At 35.3% G+C, this 16,144-nt stretch overlaps 1 protein-coding gene across 23 annotated transcripts in view; it reads right to left on the bottom strand.

Moving 5' to 3' along the window:
- Positions 1-16,144, bottom strand: part of CDC42BPA (CDC42 binding protein kinase alpha) — a 309,118-nt gene that overhangs the window by 243,358 nt on the left and 49,616 nt on the right. For 22 of the 23 annotated variants that reach the window (XR_007411991.1, XM_025430631.3, XM_025430636.3 and 19 more), the window contains one exon: positions 483-574. The exons of the other annotated variant lie outside the window; for it this stretch is intronic. Coding sequence is in view for 20 of the 22 variants with exons in the window: in XM_025430631.3 (XP_025286416.1) it covers positions 483-574 (92 nt within the window). In the remaining 2 variants the exon portion in view is untranslated. Of the gene's footprint in view, positions 1-482; positions 575-16,144 lie in introns of those variants that run through there. 23 annotated transcript variants of the gene reach the window in all.

Raw genomic sequence — 16,144 nt, 5'->3', positions numbered from 1 at the left:
TATCTACATAATTGATCTCCAGCTTCAGTGTGCAATCCTAATCAAAACTGAAGCAGATGGATGAGTATGGCTTTTTAAGAGTAACTCTGAAACTGAAATACTCGTTGTAAAATTACATGAAAATATGAAGGGCCAAGAACAGAGAAGGAGAAAGCTTGAGTACATATACCATCAAATATTGAGATTCCCTAATTTAGAGTAATGTAAGACAGGGTGATATGGCATCAGGAGAGACAAATAAACCAATGGAACAGAAGAGTTCAGAACCATGCTCAAACTTACACTAACATCTGAAGAAGAAAAACATCTTGGAAAAAAAAATCCAGGAAGAAATATTTCATTTAAAACATTAATATATTTTCTGACTATTCATATTAATTCTGATAGCAAGGAAATCATATTTCAGTTAAATTCTCTCACAAACTGTATAAAATTGCTTCCAAGACAATCAGCAGAACTTCTCTAAAAACCTTCTCTCTTACCTCTCCAAAAGCTCCTCGACCTATCACCTTCAATATCTCAAAGTCTTCTCTATGTAGGCGCATCTGTTTCACTTTAGAAGTAAATGGTTTGGCTGAAACAAAAGAACACCACCAATTATTTTCTTAATGAAATGTGATGCAAATTAGATATGTACATAATGGCATTTGTTAAACAATAAAAATTCAGATTATGATTAAGAATGAAGTCAAACTATCTCATAATCCCTTCAAAATATATTAAGAAATACATTCCATAAGACAATTCCCTTTCTTACATGTGAATTATATTTTTGTAAGAAACATATTTTTAAACACCTACTAACATGAAATAATGCAAAGTAACAGGGATGTACAAATGAGACCAGTTCATTTTCATGTTGACACTGTATATTCTAACAAAAACACTAGACAATATTTTAACACAAATGTCTGAGAAGTAAAAGCAAATTCTCATGGAAGTGGGAGTTTCAGCAATTCCCACTAAGTAAATTCAGATTTCTTTCATACTCATTCATTTATTTATCCTTTTAACACTCCTTTAACAAGAGTCTATGCTACATAAAGCATGGTGGCAATCACTGGAGTCTAACAATTATGAGAACATGGTACCTTCCTTCAAAAAGTTCTCAGTCTTCAGAGCAGATAGACAGTAGACACACATACAAAATGTAACAATGTGATGAAACTTCAAATAGAGGTAAATATAAAGCACTTCAGGATAGGTAAGAATGGAACACTAATACTTCACAGATGGAGTAACACAGGAAGTGGACCCTAAGGACCAAGTAAAATTTTGCTACTCTGCCTGGGTTTGCAGTGTAGACACTGGCACAGGGAGCAATATAAGCAAATGAAGAGAGGCAAGAAAAGGACCTCGAGGTAGTAACTGTAAATATCCCAGTGTTGTTACAGAATTTTGAGAAGAAATGCAAAGCAATTGGAGCTGGAAAGTGCAAAGTGTAAATGGCCTTGAATACCATATAAGGGATTTAGATATCCTATTAATAATAGGGAATAAATCGACTTTTTAAAAAATCCTAAAATCAATATACATTTGGCTGCCTCTAAGAGAAATGTATACCTGTCTCCTTTCCTCCCCTCATGTCCTTCTTAATTTTCACACAAAAAGGAGCAATATGATTAAAGGGTCATTATATGGAGGTACAGCTCTCTTCCCTTCCTTCCATGGGGAGAGAGTATGATTTATTTGAGCATTAGGAGAGTAAAATAGGCAAGCCAGCTTTTATAACTTGATTTGTTCTGAAGGTATTTAGCTCGATTAAGTAATTTAGAAAAGAAGGGTAGTCCACATTGCACTCAGTCTAATAGAGATCTGTGTTGGTGTTTTATGTAATAAGGAAAGAAAATTGAGATTGGCTCTCTGTTTGCAATTCACAATAGAGAAGGTGATCAAAAGAATATCAAATCTGAATAAAGAGATGGAGGATCTCACCCAAGGAGAAAAAGAAAATACTTTTCAATGGTGCCAAATGAGGTGAACACTGATAAAATGACTAAGACACCTTGGTGTTGAACAAACCGGACTGGACAAATTGTTGAGACTATGGTTACTGTATACCAGTCAGGTCCCCATTATCATAATTGGAGGAAAGTTTATTGACAAATAGGCTATTTGCTAAGGTGCAGAAGGGATATAAAGGAACTGCAAGGAGGAGTAATAATCTATGTAGCAGTAGGAGTGCCACTATCTATCTAGCAGTAATCTGACACTACCATCTCTCCCTTCCTTCAGAGCTTCTATACCAGCATTTCAGAATACCTGCTTAAGATGGGTAGGTAGGGAATATATGAATCAGAAATAAAGATGTGAAGCCAGCCAGTAGGAGACTAGTGCTGGTACAGCATCCAACTATAGCTTAAAAAACATCACATAGCAGCCTAGAACAGTTAGCACTTCTTTAAATACATCTACTACTTCACTTTATGTTCCCCCTACCTCAAATGTCCCAATAACCCTAAGCCCCAAATAACGTACATGCTCTATATCGTTGTCTCATTATCGACCCCAAATCCAACACCAACTACAGTTATTTGTAATCTAGAATAGTTCCATTTATACCTTCTTTTGGGTAACATCCTACTTACCTAAAAGGTCAAAAATGTTGCTTTTTCAAACCTCTGAAATACTGTTGCAAAACAGAAAAAGAAACTATTTCTAACCACTAGAGTAAATGAAATACAATTCAGGAAAGCAAATGGTTGTTAAAATTATCTTTTGCCAAGGGTACAAAGGAAGATAGTATGTAAAAAAAAAAAAATCATTTTTCTACAAAGCAGCATCTATCCTGAAGGGACCAGATGATGTAAAATCATATGTAATTAGGATTAATTTAGGCTCCCAAGTTTTATGGGAGCCTAAAGGCATTAACAGAAATTTTAAAAGTAATCCTATCTAGTCTTTATTTCCTGGAACCTGCTGGTAAAAATCCCATTTCTTTGACATTGCAAAACTATTCTTTTTTAGGCATTCAAAAACGAGTTACATCACAAATTTCTTCAGAAGGCTCATAGCTTTCCTAATCATTTACTCAATTCAAGTATCTTCTAATACCTGCTGTATGCCAGCTATTATTTAAGATGCTAGAGATACAAAAGCTAAACAGTCCCTGTGCTCAAGTAAACAAATCATGCAATAAGTGTTACTCTTCTGTTTAAAATGTTCAATGTGGAAAAAATAAAATAAAATAAAATATTCAGTGTGGGGGCACCTGGGTGGCTCAGTAGGTTGAGCATCTGTCTTTGGCTCAGGTCATGATCCCAGGGTCCTTGGGTAGAGATAGATCAGGCTCCCTGTTTAGCAGAGAGCCTGCTTTTCTCTCTCCCTCTGCTGCTCCCCCAACTTGTGCTCCCTTATTTTCAGTCAAATAAATAAATAAACATTCAGTGTGAATACAAATGGCTAATAAACAGAAAATGGCACTTAAATCAGAGAAACACAAATAAACATACTAGAAATATTCTATTATTTACCAAACAAATGAGCCAAAACTAAAAAATGTGAAATCATCAAGTGTTTGCAGGTGTGTGATTAACAGGTATTCTCATATATAGCTGGTAGGACTGTTAGTTACAATCTCCATGAAGAGGATATGGTTTTCTATTTCATTCTTTTAATTTGGCATATTACTTAAAAAGATTTTAAAAGTTGAAACTATCTTTATATGCCTTGAGATAAACCATACTTGATTATAATGCATTTAATACACAGATGACTCTGTTTTGCTTTGATTTTATTTTTAAATTTTATATCTGTGTTCATAAACAATGTTGATCTACAATTATCTTTTCTCTATACTGTCTTCATCTGGTTTGGGGCAAATGATAAATCAACCTCATTAAGTATGCTTAGTAGCTTTTTCTCCTTTTTTATTCTCTAAACAAAATCCAGATTGTTTAACGATCTCAAGGTGAAAAACAAAACTATAAAACTTTCAGAAGACAAAAGCAGAGACTCTGACTGTAAGGTCTGGTAAGAACATGCTAGTGAAGATATCTTTTCAGTGGACTTTTAATAATTGACTTCTGTCATATTATTGTCATTTTCATAATTTCTATTTCTTTCTGTGATAACAGTGTTAATTATATTTTCCTACAAAATTATAGATTGCACTGAAATTTTCAAATTTATTGGAATAAAGTGAAATAATATCCTTTTGTTTTAAAACACTACAATAGGTTTGATTCCTTTTTAGATGCTAATATTGTATATTGGGTCTACTTTCATTGTTTTTACTTACCAATATTGCTAGGAATCTGCATATTTTACAATCATTCTCCCAAATACATAATATTTAGATTTGTTGGTCCTCTCTAAAATTCCGTGAAATTTTTCTTGCTTTAGTAGGTTCTTCCCCAAATGTATGCAAAATTTCAGAAAAAATAAAGGCTAATATTAACCCTCACCCTCCCATCAAAAAACTAAGTTAGACATATTAATAATAGACAAAAAAAGATATTAGGGGGAAAGGCATTAGTAGAATAGAGATGAAAAGGAGCCATACATAGAGTTTAAAAAAAAACAGTAAATCAAACTAGCCAAGACATAATTATTCTAAACATGTATATACCCAATAACATAATCTCAAACTATATAAAGCCAAAATGACAGACATAAAGGAAGAAATAAACTCACCTTCATAGATTTTACTATAACTACCAGTAATTGATAGCTCAAGCAAGTAAAAAAAAAAAAATTTGAGCACCATGCATGTAATGCTCTACCTTATGAGCTGGAGAATATCATTATAAAACACACACAGCACATCTACAAATTTTGACAACATGCCAAGACATAAAACTACCTCCAACAAATTTCAAAGTACAAGGAACATAAAAACCAAACTATATAATTACAGTTCAACTACAAATCAATAACAGAAAGGTTATCAGAAAGAATCATAAGCTCTGATATCCAAAAGTAATTTTAAAGAAGAAATAAGATAATTTGCAGAACTACATAGTAATAGCATACTATACATCAAAAGTTCTAGAACACAATCTAAACCAGTATGCACTGGAGGGAGGGAGGGGGAAGCTCTCAAATTTACACTGGTAAAGACAGCTTAAAAATTAAGATGTTAAACAGACAATGAAGTTTTAGACCAAAACAATAAACTCAAAGTAGAAGAAAACAAAAATGTAAGAAAGCAAAATAAATAAAATTAATTTGAAAATAAGCTTATGAAAGGCTCATCAAGGCCAAAGGATGGTTCATTGAAAAAACTAACAAAAACAATTGAAAAATCAATATTGGGAATGAGAAACTGGACAAAACTTCAGATGCTGCTGAGATTAAATGAGTGGTAAGAGAATATTATTAAAAGTTTATGTCAATAAATTTGAAAATATAGAAGTGAACAAATTCCTAGAATGAGTAACTGATTTCTTAAAAAATTTTTTTGAAAATATGAACTGTCCAATAAATAAGCTGAATCAGTAGTGTAAAAATCTTCCACAAAGGAAAGACCAATCCTGAACAGCTTTACCTGCAAGTTCAACTAATTAAACACATTAAGAAAGAGGTAATTCTCACATTAAATCAAATTTCCCAAAGAATAAACCAAGATGGAAAGCTAGCTAACCCATCCAAACGTCATACCAAAAATACAGATAATATTGTTCATGAATATAGATGCAAAAGGTCTCATCAAATTATCGATATAATCAAATAATTTAAAAAGAAAATAACATGACCAAGTCGGGTTTATCCCAAGAATACAAGGTTGTTTTAATATTAGAAAACTGATTAACATGATTCATCACAATACATTGAAGAAAGTATCAGTATTTCAATAAATATATCTACATACACTGTTCAAAATTATACAACCATTTCTATTTTTCAAATCCACACTTTTAACAAATGAGAAACAAAAAGGAAACCTCCGCAGCCTGATCACTGATAGCTACAACAGCACCAGCAGAGTAGCAAATGGAACACTTAAAAGTAAGATGTTAAAAACATTCTCTTTAAAATCAAGAGGCAAATAAGGATGTCTTCTATTAAAATAACTATTATCACTTCTAATTAATATCTTAATAATGATATAAGTTGGTGCAGTAGGAAAAGAAACACATAGGATTGAAAAGAAAGGAAGGAAACTATTTTACTATGTGCAGATAATATAATTATCTACATAGAAAATTCCACAAGCAAAACAAAACCATCATGAGGTATTATTTCACACCTGTCAGAATGGCTAGTATCAAAAAGACAAGAAGTAACAAGTATTGGCAAAGATGCAGAAAAAGGAACCCTCATGTACTATTGGTGGGAGTGCAAATTAGTGCAACAACTGTGGAAAATATGAAGGGTTCTTCAAAACATTAAAAAGAGAAATACTATATGATCTATTAATTCCATTACTATTTATCCACAGAAAATAAAAACACTAATTCAAAAAGATATATGTATTGCTAGGTTTATTATAGCATTATTTACAATAGCCAAGATATGGAAGCAATCCAAGTGCCCACTAATAGATAAATGGATAGAGAAGATCTGGAGGGTTTGTGTGTGTGTGTGCACAAGTGCACATGTGTGGGTTGGAATATTACACATCAATAGAAAGGAAGAACTCTTGCCATTTGTAACAGCATGGATGGACCCAGAGAGTTAGGTGAAATAAGTCAGTCAAAGAAAGACAAATACAAAATGATTTCACTCATATGTGGAATCTAAAAAACAAAACAAAACAAATGAATAAACAAACAAAAAGCAGAATCTGACCTATAAATACAGAGAACCAACCAATGGTTACCAGTGGGGAAAGAGGTGAGGGGATGGTGAAGATGGGTGAAGAGGAGTGAAGGTACAGACTTAAAGCTATGGAATCAGTAAGTTACAGGAATAAAGGACACAGCATAGAAATAGTCAGTGATATTTCAATAGTATTCTATGGAGACAGATGACTGGGCTTGTGAACCCAGCAAAGAGAAGGTGAATCAGTATGTTGTATACCTGAAACTACATTTGTGTCAACTACACTTAAAAAAAAATTGTTTAAGAAATGTATGTATTAAAATTATCTTCCAAAAAATATGCTTCAAATTAAACTAATGTATAAATCCATAATATTTTTAAGTGAGCTCTCTACTCTGAATGCAAATAAAGTATTGCAAATATATAACCACTTGCAAAAAATCCCAGACTGTTAATTACAGAGAACCAACTGTAGCTGCCAGGGAAGGCAGGTGAGAGCATGGGTAAAATAGGCGAAGGAGATTAAGAGATACAAACTTCCAGTTATAAACTAAATAAGCCACATAGATGAAAAGTATAGCACAGAGAGGAAAAAAAACACAAAAAAATCAATATGCATCATGACTGCAATGACTGAGTCAAGCAAGTTGCTGGACAGAAATAATACGCAAAAGTCAATTTCACTCATACATCAAAAAAATTTTTCAAAAATAATCCAGAAAGATATTTATGATGGCAGTTTTTAAAGGACCTATCAATAAATCTACCAAAGATGTATATCAGCCCTTAATATACTACAAATGTTTCCTGAAAGATCTTAAACACCCAAATAAAAAGTACATGGATAGGAAGGCACAGGATCATTAAAAGGACAATTCTCCCTCAAGTATATCTGCAAGTTAATGTAATTAAAATCAAAATCTCAACCAGGCTTATCATATATTTTTTTAAAGATTTTATTTATTCATTCTTGAGAGACACAGAGAGAGAGAGAGAGGCAGAGACACAGGCAGAGAAGCAGGCTTCCTGCAGGAAGCCCGATGTGGGACTCGATCCCTGATCCGGGGATCACGCCCTGGGCCAAAGGCAGATGCTCAACCGCTGAGCCACCCCAGCATCCCCGGCTTTTCATAAATTTTACAAGCTAATTCTAAAATTTACAAAGATGAAGAAAGGACCAAGAAAAATCAAGATACTTTCGACCAAAAAAAAAAAAAGAAAAGAAAAGAAAAGAAAAAGGAAAAAGACTTACAGTATTAACAAACCAAGACTTATAATAAAACTATGATAATTAAAATAGTATGTGTTGGCAAGAAGATGGACAAATTGGCCAAACAGAGAGCCAAGAAGCAACCCATACACATATGCATATAATTTATAACAGACTGGCACAGTACAATTGTGGGAAAAGAATGGACTACTTAACAAATGACACTGGGACAATGGTCATTTTCAGGAAAAGAATGCAACTGGAATAGTATTTCACACAATATACAAAGATATTCCAGGTTGTTTAAAAGACAATATACAGGATACTATCACTTAGGGCTGGAGAACAATTTTTTAATGAAGATAAAGTTACAAGTTTATTTAAAAAGTTAATAAATTTGACAATTAAGAATTTTTTCATCAGGGAGCCTGGGTGGTGCAGTTGGTTAAACATCCGACTCTTGGTTTTGGCTCAGGTTGTGATCTCAGGGTCATGAGACTGAGCCCCACATCAGGCTTTGAGCTCAGCACAGAGTCTTAAGACTCTCTCCCTCTGTCCCTCCTACCTGTGCTTGCTCATGTGTGCTCTTCTCCCTCTCTCAAAATAAATAAATATTTAAAAAAAATTTTTTTTCATCAAAAAGCACCATCAAGACACTAACTAGTATTTAGCTGTGACTGAAAATGGACTGATACCCAGAATACATACTGATCTCCTAGCAATCCATTTAAAAGAAACAAACCATTTGTTATGATGAGCACTGAGTGTGGGGTTTTTTTGGGTTTTTTTTGTTTTTTTTTTTAGCACTGAGTGTTCTATGTAAGTGATGAATCACTGAATTCTCCTCCTAAAACCAATACTGCACTGTACGTTAACTAGAATTTCAATAAAATTTTAAAAAGGAAAATAAATAAATAAATAAACCAATTGAAAAGCTGTGTATTTCATAGAGAAGAAAACACAATGGTCCATGAACTTGTTAAGACAGCCAACTCCTGGGATGCCTGGGTGGCTCAGCAGTTGACCTTCTGCCTCTAACTCAGGGTGTGATCCCAGAGTCCTGAGATCGAGTCCCACATCGGGCTCCCTGCATGGAGCCTGCTTCTCCCTCTGTCTGTGTCTCTGCCTCTCTCTCTCTCTGTCTCTCATGAATAAATAAATTATTTTTTAAAAAAAGACAGCCAACTCCTTGTAAAAATCAAACAAATGTACCATGATGACCCACAATTTCACACACATCTGACTGACAAAAATTCAAAAGTCAATAAAACCAAGTGTTGGGAGGAATAATGTCTTGTCCACTGCTAGTGGGAATATAAATGAACACAATTACTTTAAGTTTCCCAGTCAACTATTTCAATAGATTATGTGCATAACCTGCTACCCAGAGATTCCATCTTAGACATGTAACAGCACCCAGAGGAACTCTTGCATATGGGAATTGGAAGACAGTATTATTTAGCATTATCCACAATAATGAAAACTTGTAAGCAAATGTCCATCTATATAAAGATGGTTCATTCATACAACCAACTAATACAAAGAAGTGAAAATAAATGAACCATAGATATTTTAAGTGAAAATTAATAAAGGGAAACCTCACTAAAGTGAATTCCGGATGCAGGAGAGACTGGCCACACTAGTCAGAATTGCAAAAATTAACAAGTCAAGAAACAACAGATGTTGGCGAGGATATGGAGAAAGGAGCACTCTTCCACTGTTGGTAGGAATGCAAACTGGTGCAGCCACTCTGGAAAACAGTGTGGAGGTTCCTCAAAAAGTTAAAAATAGAGCTACCCTACGACCAGCAATTGCACTATTGGATATTTATCCAAAGGATACAAACACAGTGATACAAAGAAGCACATGCATCCCAATGTTTATAGCAGCAATGTCCATAATAGCCAAAATATGGACATCCAGATGTCCACTGATGGGCAAATGGATAAAGAAGATGGGGTACATTTATACAATGGAGTATTACCCAGCCATCAAAAATAATACAACTAGAGGGTAATATGCTAAGCAAAACAGGTCAGAGAAAGACAAGTATCATAAGATTTCACTCATATGGAATTTAAGAAACAAAACAGATGAACACAGGAGAAGGGAAGGAAAAATATAATAAGATGAAATCAGAAAGGGAGACAAACCATAAGAAACTCTTAACTTTAGGAAACAAATGAAGGATTGGTGGAGGGGAGGTGAGTAGAGGGATGGGGTAACTGGGTGATAGGCATTAAGGAGGGCATGTGATGTAGTGAGCACTGGGCATTATATGCAACTGATGAATCACTAAATTTCTGATAAAATTTTGATAAATCACTAATTTCTACCTCTGAAAATGATAATACACTATATGTTAATTAAATTGATTTTAAATTAAAAAAATTAAGTGACCGAAAAAGTGAAGGAAAAAAAAGAAGAAGGGGGGCTGGAAGGTGGAGCTGTACCCCTCAATGCCATTAGGAAGAACTGTCAATTATAGACCCCAAAAAAAAAATCATTAACAAGAAAGAATCATGAATTACAGGCCCAAACAGGAAAGATGAACACAGCATCTCCTACAAGAACTGACCACCCCTGCAGCTCAGCCAGTGAGAAACCACTATCACCTTAAAGTCCTGTTTTTCTCCAAATAGATTTTTGTTCAAATCAACTCCCAACTTCCTTATTATCCATAAAATATCATTCCTCTCCTTTGTTGGATTTGCCTATAGTTTTGCCATAATTTGCATACCCCAAATTGCAATTCTCTGTTACTCCCAAATAAACTCATTTTTGCTGGTAAAATAACTGTTTAATTTTCAAGGTTAATACAAGCAATGTGGATAAATGTCAAAAACATACTAGTTAGGAAAGAAGTTACAAAAACATACAGGATGATTTCTTTTACATAAAGTTCAAATACAGGCAAAATAAATAACATTCTACAGGAAGTTATAAAAGAGATAAATTTATAACGAAAAGCAAGCAATTTCATGGTGGTGATTTATTCTGAAGAAAAAAGAGAAACACGTTGACACACAGGATGTTTCTATAATCCTATTCATATTTCTTAGCCTGGATCAAAAGAGAGATGTTCATTTTATTATCATCTTTTGAATTGTACAGAAAAGCTTTATATACTCTTTTACATACATTCACGGGAAAAAATTTTAATAAAAAAATTTTTTAGTTTGTATAATATGAATGAATCAATAGTTATGTTAATAAAAATGCTTAGCTCAAAAATTCAGTTATTTGGTCAGAATTCTTTTACAACTTAGTATTCTTTCAAATTTGAGAAACGATGATGTTTTTAATGAAACCTGATGATACATCTTCATTTTAATTTCAGTGATCAGGGATCCCTGGGTGGCGCAGCGGTTTGGCGCCTGCCTTTGGCCCAGGGCGCGATCCTGGAGACCCGGGATCGAATCCCACGTCAGGCTCCCGGTGCATGGAGCCTGCTTCTCCCTCTGCCTGTGTCTCTGCCTCTCTCTCTCTCTCTCTCTCTCTCTCTGTGACTATCATAAATAAAATTAAAAAAAATAATAATAAAATAATTTCAGTGATCAAGTTAGATGAAAATAATTGGTCATGAAAAAATGGGCTGTGAACAACTTTAGGAATAAAAAAAATCTGTTCATATATTACTAAGAAGCACTACTCAAGAACTTCTGGGCAGAGGAGTAGGGGATCCTAAGCTTGTCTCTTCCCTTGAACATAGCGAGACAGTTATTAGCAAATCATTCTGAGGACCCAAGACTTCCACTGGAGATCTGCCAACAAAGCTACAAGTCCACAAGCAGAAAAGTGACCACATTCCAGAAGGTAAAAGGTGTTTAAAGCTGGGGGAGATAGAGCGGTGGATGAGGTGGGAGGCTGCCACAAACTATCTGAACCTTTACAAATGCCTGCCTTACAGGTGCTCAGCGGTGAAGCCCAGCAGAGCCCCAGGAGTGACAGCGCAGTCTCAGGATCCCCCGGGGCACGAGAATGGATGGTGCCACGAGCTGCACTGCTCCCAGGCACAGAAGCAGAGAAGCTGGCTGGGAGCAGTGGTCTCTGGGCCAGCCTTCTGCTCTGTTTTCCCATTAGCTAAACTGCTGCACGGTGCTGTGACCCCTCTTCCTGGGGCCCAAGGAAACGGCAAAAGCTCGGGGAGACCCTCCCCAGAGGAATAGTACAGGTCGAAGCCCCCAGGAATCCCTAAAATTTGTAGTTCTGAAACTCATTTACACATCTGAAATATCAAAAAGCTCAGACACAGGCAGGGAATGCAAGGTTCAGATGGAAACTGGGGACCTACAGAGGGGTGACTGCCTGCCCTTCCGTGAGGTTTCACTGAAAAGTGGGGGTGCAGACTTTCCACTCAGGTTAGAAATCTGAGTATGCCATGCCCGTCCCACCAATAAGGAGGGAAACTTCAGTGAGCAGAACAGCGCCTCCTAGTGGAGTCATTCTCACTGTAACAAGTCAGCCTGAGAATCAGCTCAGCAGGAAACCCCCCCGCCCCCCAGGAGATCAGCACAAACAACTCATTCAGAGTTTACTGATCATAGAGGGCTGCAAACCTTCAGCTATAAGGGCAAATGGGATCTACCTTTTTACTTTCATTATTTTTTTAATTCCTTTTAAATTTTTTATTACTAATTTTTAAATTTATATATATATATATATATATATATATATATATGCTTTATTTTTGTTTCTTTTACTTCTTTTTAATTTTTTTTTTTAATTTTGGGATTTAGATTCTTTTAACAAGCAGACCAAAACACACCCAGGATCTAGTTTTTCTGTTTTGGAGTTGTTTTGTTCTTTCTCTTTTGGATTTTTTTGTTTTTATTTTCTTTCCTCTTTTCTGGACAAAATGAGAAGATGGAGAAGTTCACACAACACAAAGAACAGGATAGGATGTAGAACTCACAGCCTTGGGACTTAACGAATACAGATATAAGAAAGATAGCTGAACTAGAACATAAAACAAAGATTATAAGGAAAAAGCATAGAAAACAACAGAGAATCTATTACTGCAGAGAGAAAAAAACTACAATCTAGTCAGGCTGAAATTAAAAATGCCACAACCAAGATGCAATCCTAAACACAGGCCATAAAAAAAAAAGGATGGACAAATCAAAGTAGCAAATCAGTGATACCATTAGATAAAATTATGGAAAATAATGAAGCTGAAAAAAAATAGGGAAAGAAAAGTAATGGACCACAAAGGCAGACTTAGGGAACTCAGTGACTTATTAAAACATAGTAACATTCATATCATAGGAATCTCAGAAGATGAAGAGAGAGAAAAAGGGGCAGAAGGTTTATTTGAACAAATAATAACTAAAAACTTCCCCAATCTGGGAAAGGACATAGATATCAAACTGCAAGAAGCACAAAGAACTCTCACTAAATTCAACAAAAGCCCAACTATGGTCAAGATGTATCATAGTCAAATGCACCAAATATATAGATAAGGAAAGAATCCTAAAAGCAGCAAGGCGGGGGGGGGGGGGTGCTTAGAAGGGAAGACAGATAAGGTTCGCAGCAGATCTGCCCAAAGAAACTTGGCAGGCCAAAAGAGAGTGGAAGAAAATATTCAACATGCTAAATGGGAAAAATATGCAGCCAAGAACTCTTTATCCAGCAAGACTGTCATTCAGAATTGTAAGAGAGGTAAAGATTTTCCCAAACAAAAACTAAGAGTTTGTGATGGCTAAACCAGCCCTGCAAGAAATTTTAAGGAGGACTCTGAGTGAAGAAAAAAAGACCAAAAGCAACAAAGACTAGAAAGAACCAGAGAACATCACCAGAAACATCAACTCTACAAATAACACAAGGGCATTAAATTTGTATCTTTCGATAATGAATGTAAATGGATTAAATGCTCCAATCAAGTAAGATCCATCTTTATGCTGCCGCTGCCTACAAGAGACTTATCTTAGACTTAAAGACACCTGTGGGAAAAAAAAAAGACACCTGCAGATTGAAAGTGAGGGGATGGGAAGGAACTATCTATCATTCTAATGGACATCAAAAGAAAACCAGAGTAACCAAACTTTTATCAAACTAGATTTTAAAACAAAGACTAGGGCAGCCTGGGTGGCTCAGCAGTTTAAGTGCCTGCCTTCAGCCCAGGGTGTGATCTAGGAGTCCCAGGATCGAGTCCCACGTTGGGCTCCCTACATGGAGCCTGCTTCTCCCTCTGCCTGTGTCTCTGCCTCTTTCTCTCTCTATCATGAATAAATAAATAAAATCTTAAAAAATAATAATAATAAAACAAAGACTAGAGCTGAAGAAGGGAACTATTCAGGGCATTACATCATAGTAAGGGTTCTGTCCATCAGGAAGATCTAACAATTGTAAATATTTATGCCCCCAACTTGGGAGCACCCAAATACATATATCAATTAATAATAAAGAAACTCCTTGATAATAATACAATAAAAGTAGGGACTTTAACATCCCACTGACACCAATGGACGGATAATCTAAGCAGAAAATCAACAAGGAAACAATAGCCTTGAGTGACCAGTGACCACTGGACCAGATGGACTTACCAGATATCTTCACAATATTTCTTTCTAAAGTTACCAGATATCTTCACAACATTTCTTTCTAAAGCAGAATATACAAAAACACAAGTACACATGGGACATTTTCCAGAAGAGATCACATGCTAGGTCACAAATCAGGTCTCAATAAGTACGAAAAGACTGACATCATACCATGCATATTTTCAGACCACCACAGTATGAAGCTTGAAGTCAACCACAAGAAAAGATCTGGAAAAATCACACATACATGAAGGTTAAAGAACATCCTATTAAAGAATGAAAGGGCTAACCAAGAAATAAAATAAGAGATTTTAAAAATACATGGAAGCATATGAAAATGAAAACAACACAGTCTAAAAACTTCGGGATGCAGCAAAGGCAGTCCCAAGCAGAAGTACTGCAATACAGGCACACCTCAAGAAGCAAGAAAAGTCTCAAATACACAATCTAACCTTACACCTAAAGGACCTATAAAAAGGAACTGCAAATAAAGCCTAAAGCCTGCAGAAGTAGGGAAATTAATAAGGATTAGGGCAGAAATAAACAATATAGAACTTCTCAAACTCAATACCCAAAAAACAAATAACCCAATTTAAAAATGTGCAAAGATGAATAAACACCTTTCAAAAGAAGACATACAGATGGCCAACAGACACATGAAAAAGCGCTCAACATAACTTATCAGCAGGGAAATACAAATCAAAACCACAATGTGATACCACCTCACACCTGTCCGAATGGCTAAATTAACAATGCAGAAAACAACAGGTATTGGTGAGGATGCGGAGAAAGGGGAACCCTCATGCACTATGGGTGGGAATATAAACTGGTGCAGCCATTCTGGAAAACAGTATGGAGATTCCTCGAAAAGCTGAAAATAGAACTACCCTACAATCAAGTAGCTGCACTACTAGGTATTTATACAAAGAATACAAAAATACAGATAGAAAGGGTACAATGCACCCAATGTTTACAGCAGCATTATCAACAACATCCAAACTATGGAGAGAGCCCAAATGTCCATCAACTATATATATTATGTGTATGTAATATATTCGTACTGGACTATTGGACTATTATTCAGCCATCAACAAATGAAATCTTGTCATTTGCAAAGATGTGAATTGAGCTAGAGTGTATTATGCTTTGTGAAATAAGTCAGAGAAAGACAAATACCATATGAACTCACTCATTTGTGTAATTTAAGAAAAAAAAAACAGATGAATGTATGGAAAGGGGGAAAAGAAAAAAAGGAGAGAGGGGAACAAGCCCTAAGAGACTCTCAAGGAGACAGAACAAACAAGGTTGATGGAGGGAGGTGGGTTGGGGAATAGGCTAAATGGGTGATGGGTATTAAGGAGCCCTGGGTGTTGTATGTAAGTAATAAATTACTGAATTCTACTCCAGAAATCAATAGTGCACTGTATGCTAACTAAAATTTAAATTTTTTAAAAAAGGAGCTTCTTACTATTCTACTTGTCCTCATGATCCTACTCTAGCTATACCTACAACATATTCCTCTGGGCCTCTCACTCTTCCGATTACAACTAATCTAACTGACACCACTAAAAACTCAGATTTATTCACCTTTAACAAAGACTAAAACAAGCCAAAAGATGTAACTGAAACAGATTCCATTAAACCTTCACAGTTATGGTCAATTGATTTCGACAATGTTGCCTAGATC

Source organism: Canis lupus, chromosome 7 (assembly GCF_003254725.2).
Source record: "Canis lupus dingo isolate Sandy chromosome 7, ASM325472v2, whole genome shotgun sequence".
Lineage (NCBI taxonomy): Eukaryota > Metazoa > Chordata > Mammalia > Carnivora > Canidae > Canis > Canis lupus.
Note: the sequence above shows the minus strand (reverse complement) of the source record. Positions and strands in the feature narration are given on the sequence as shown.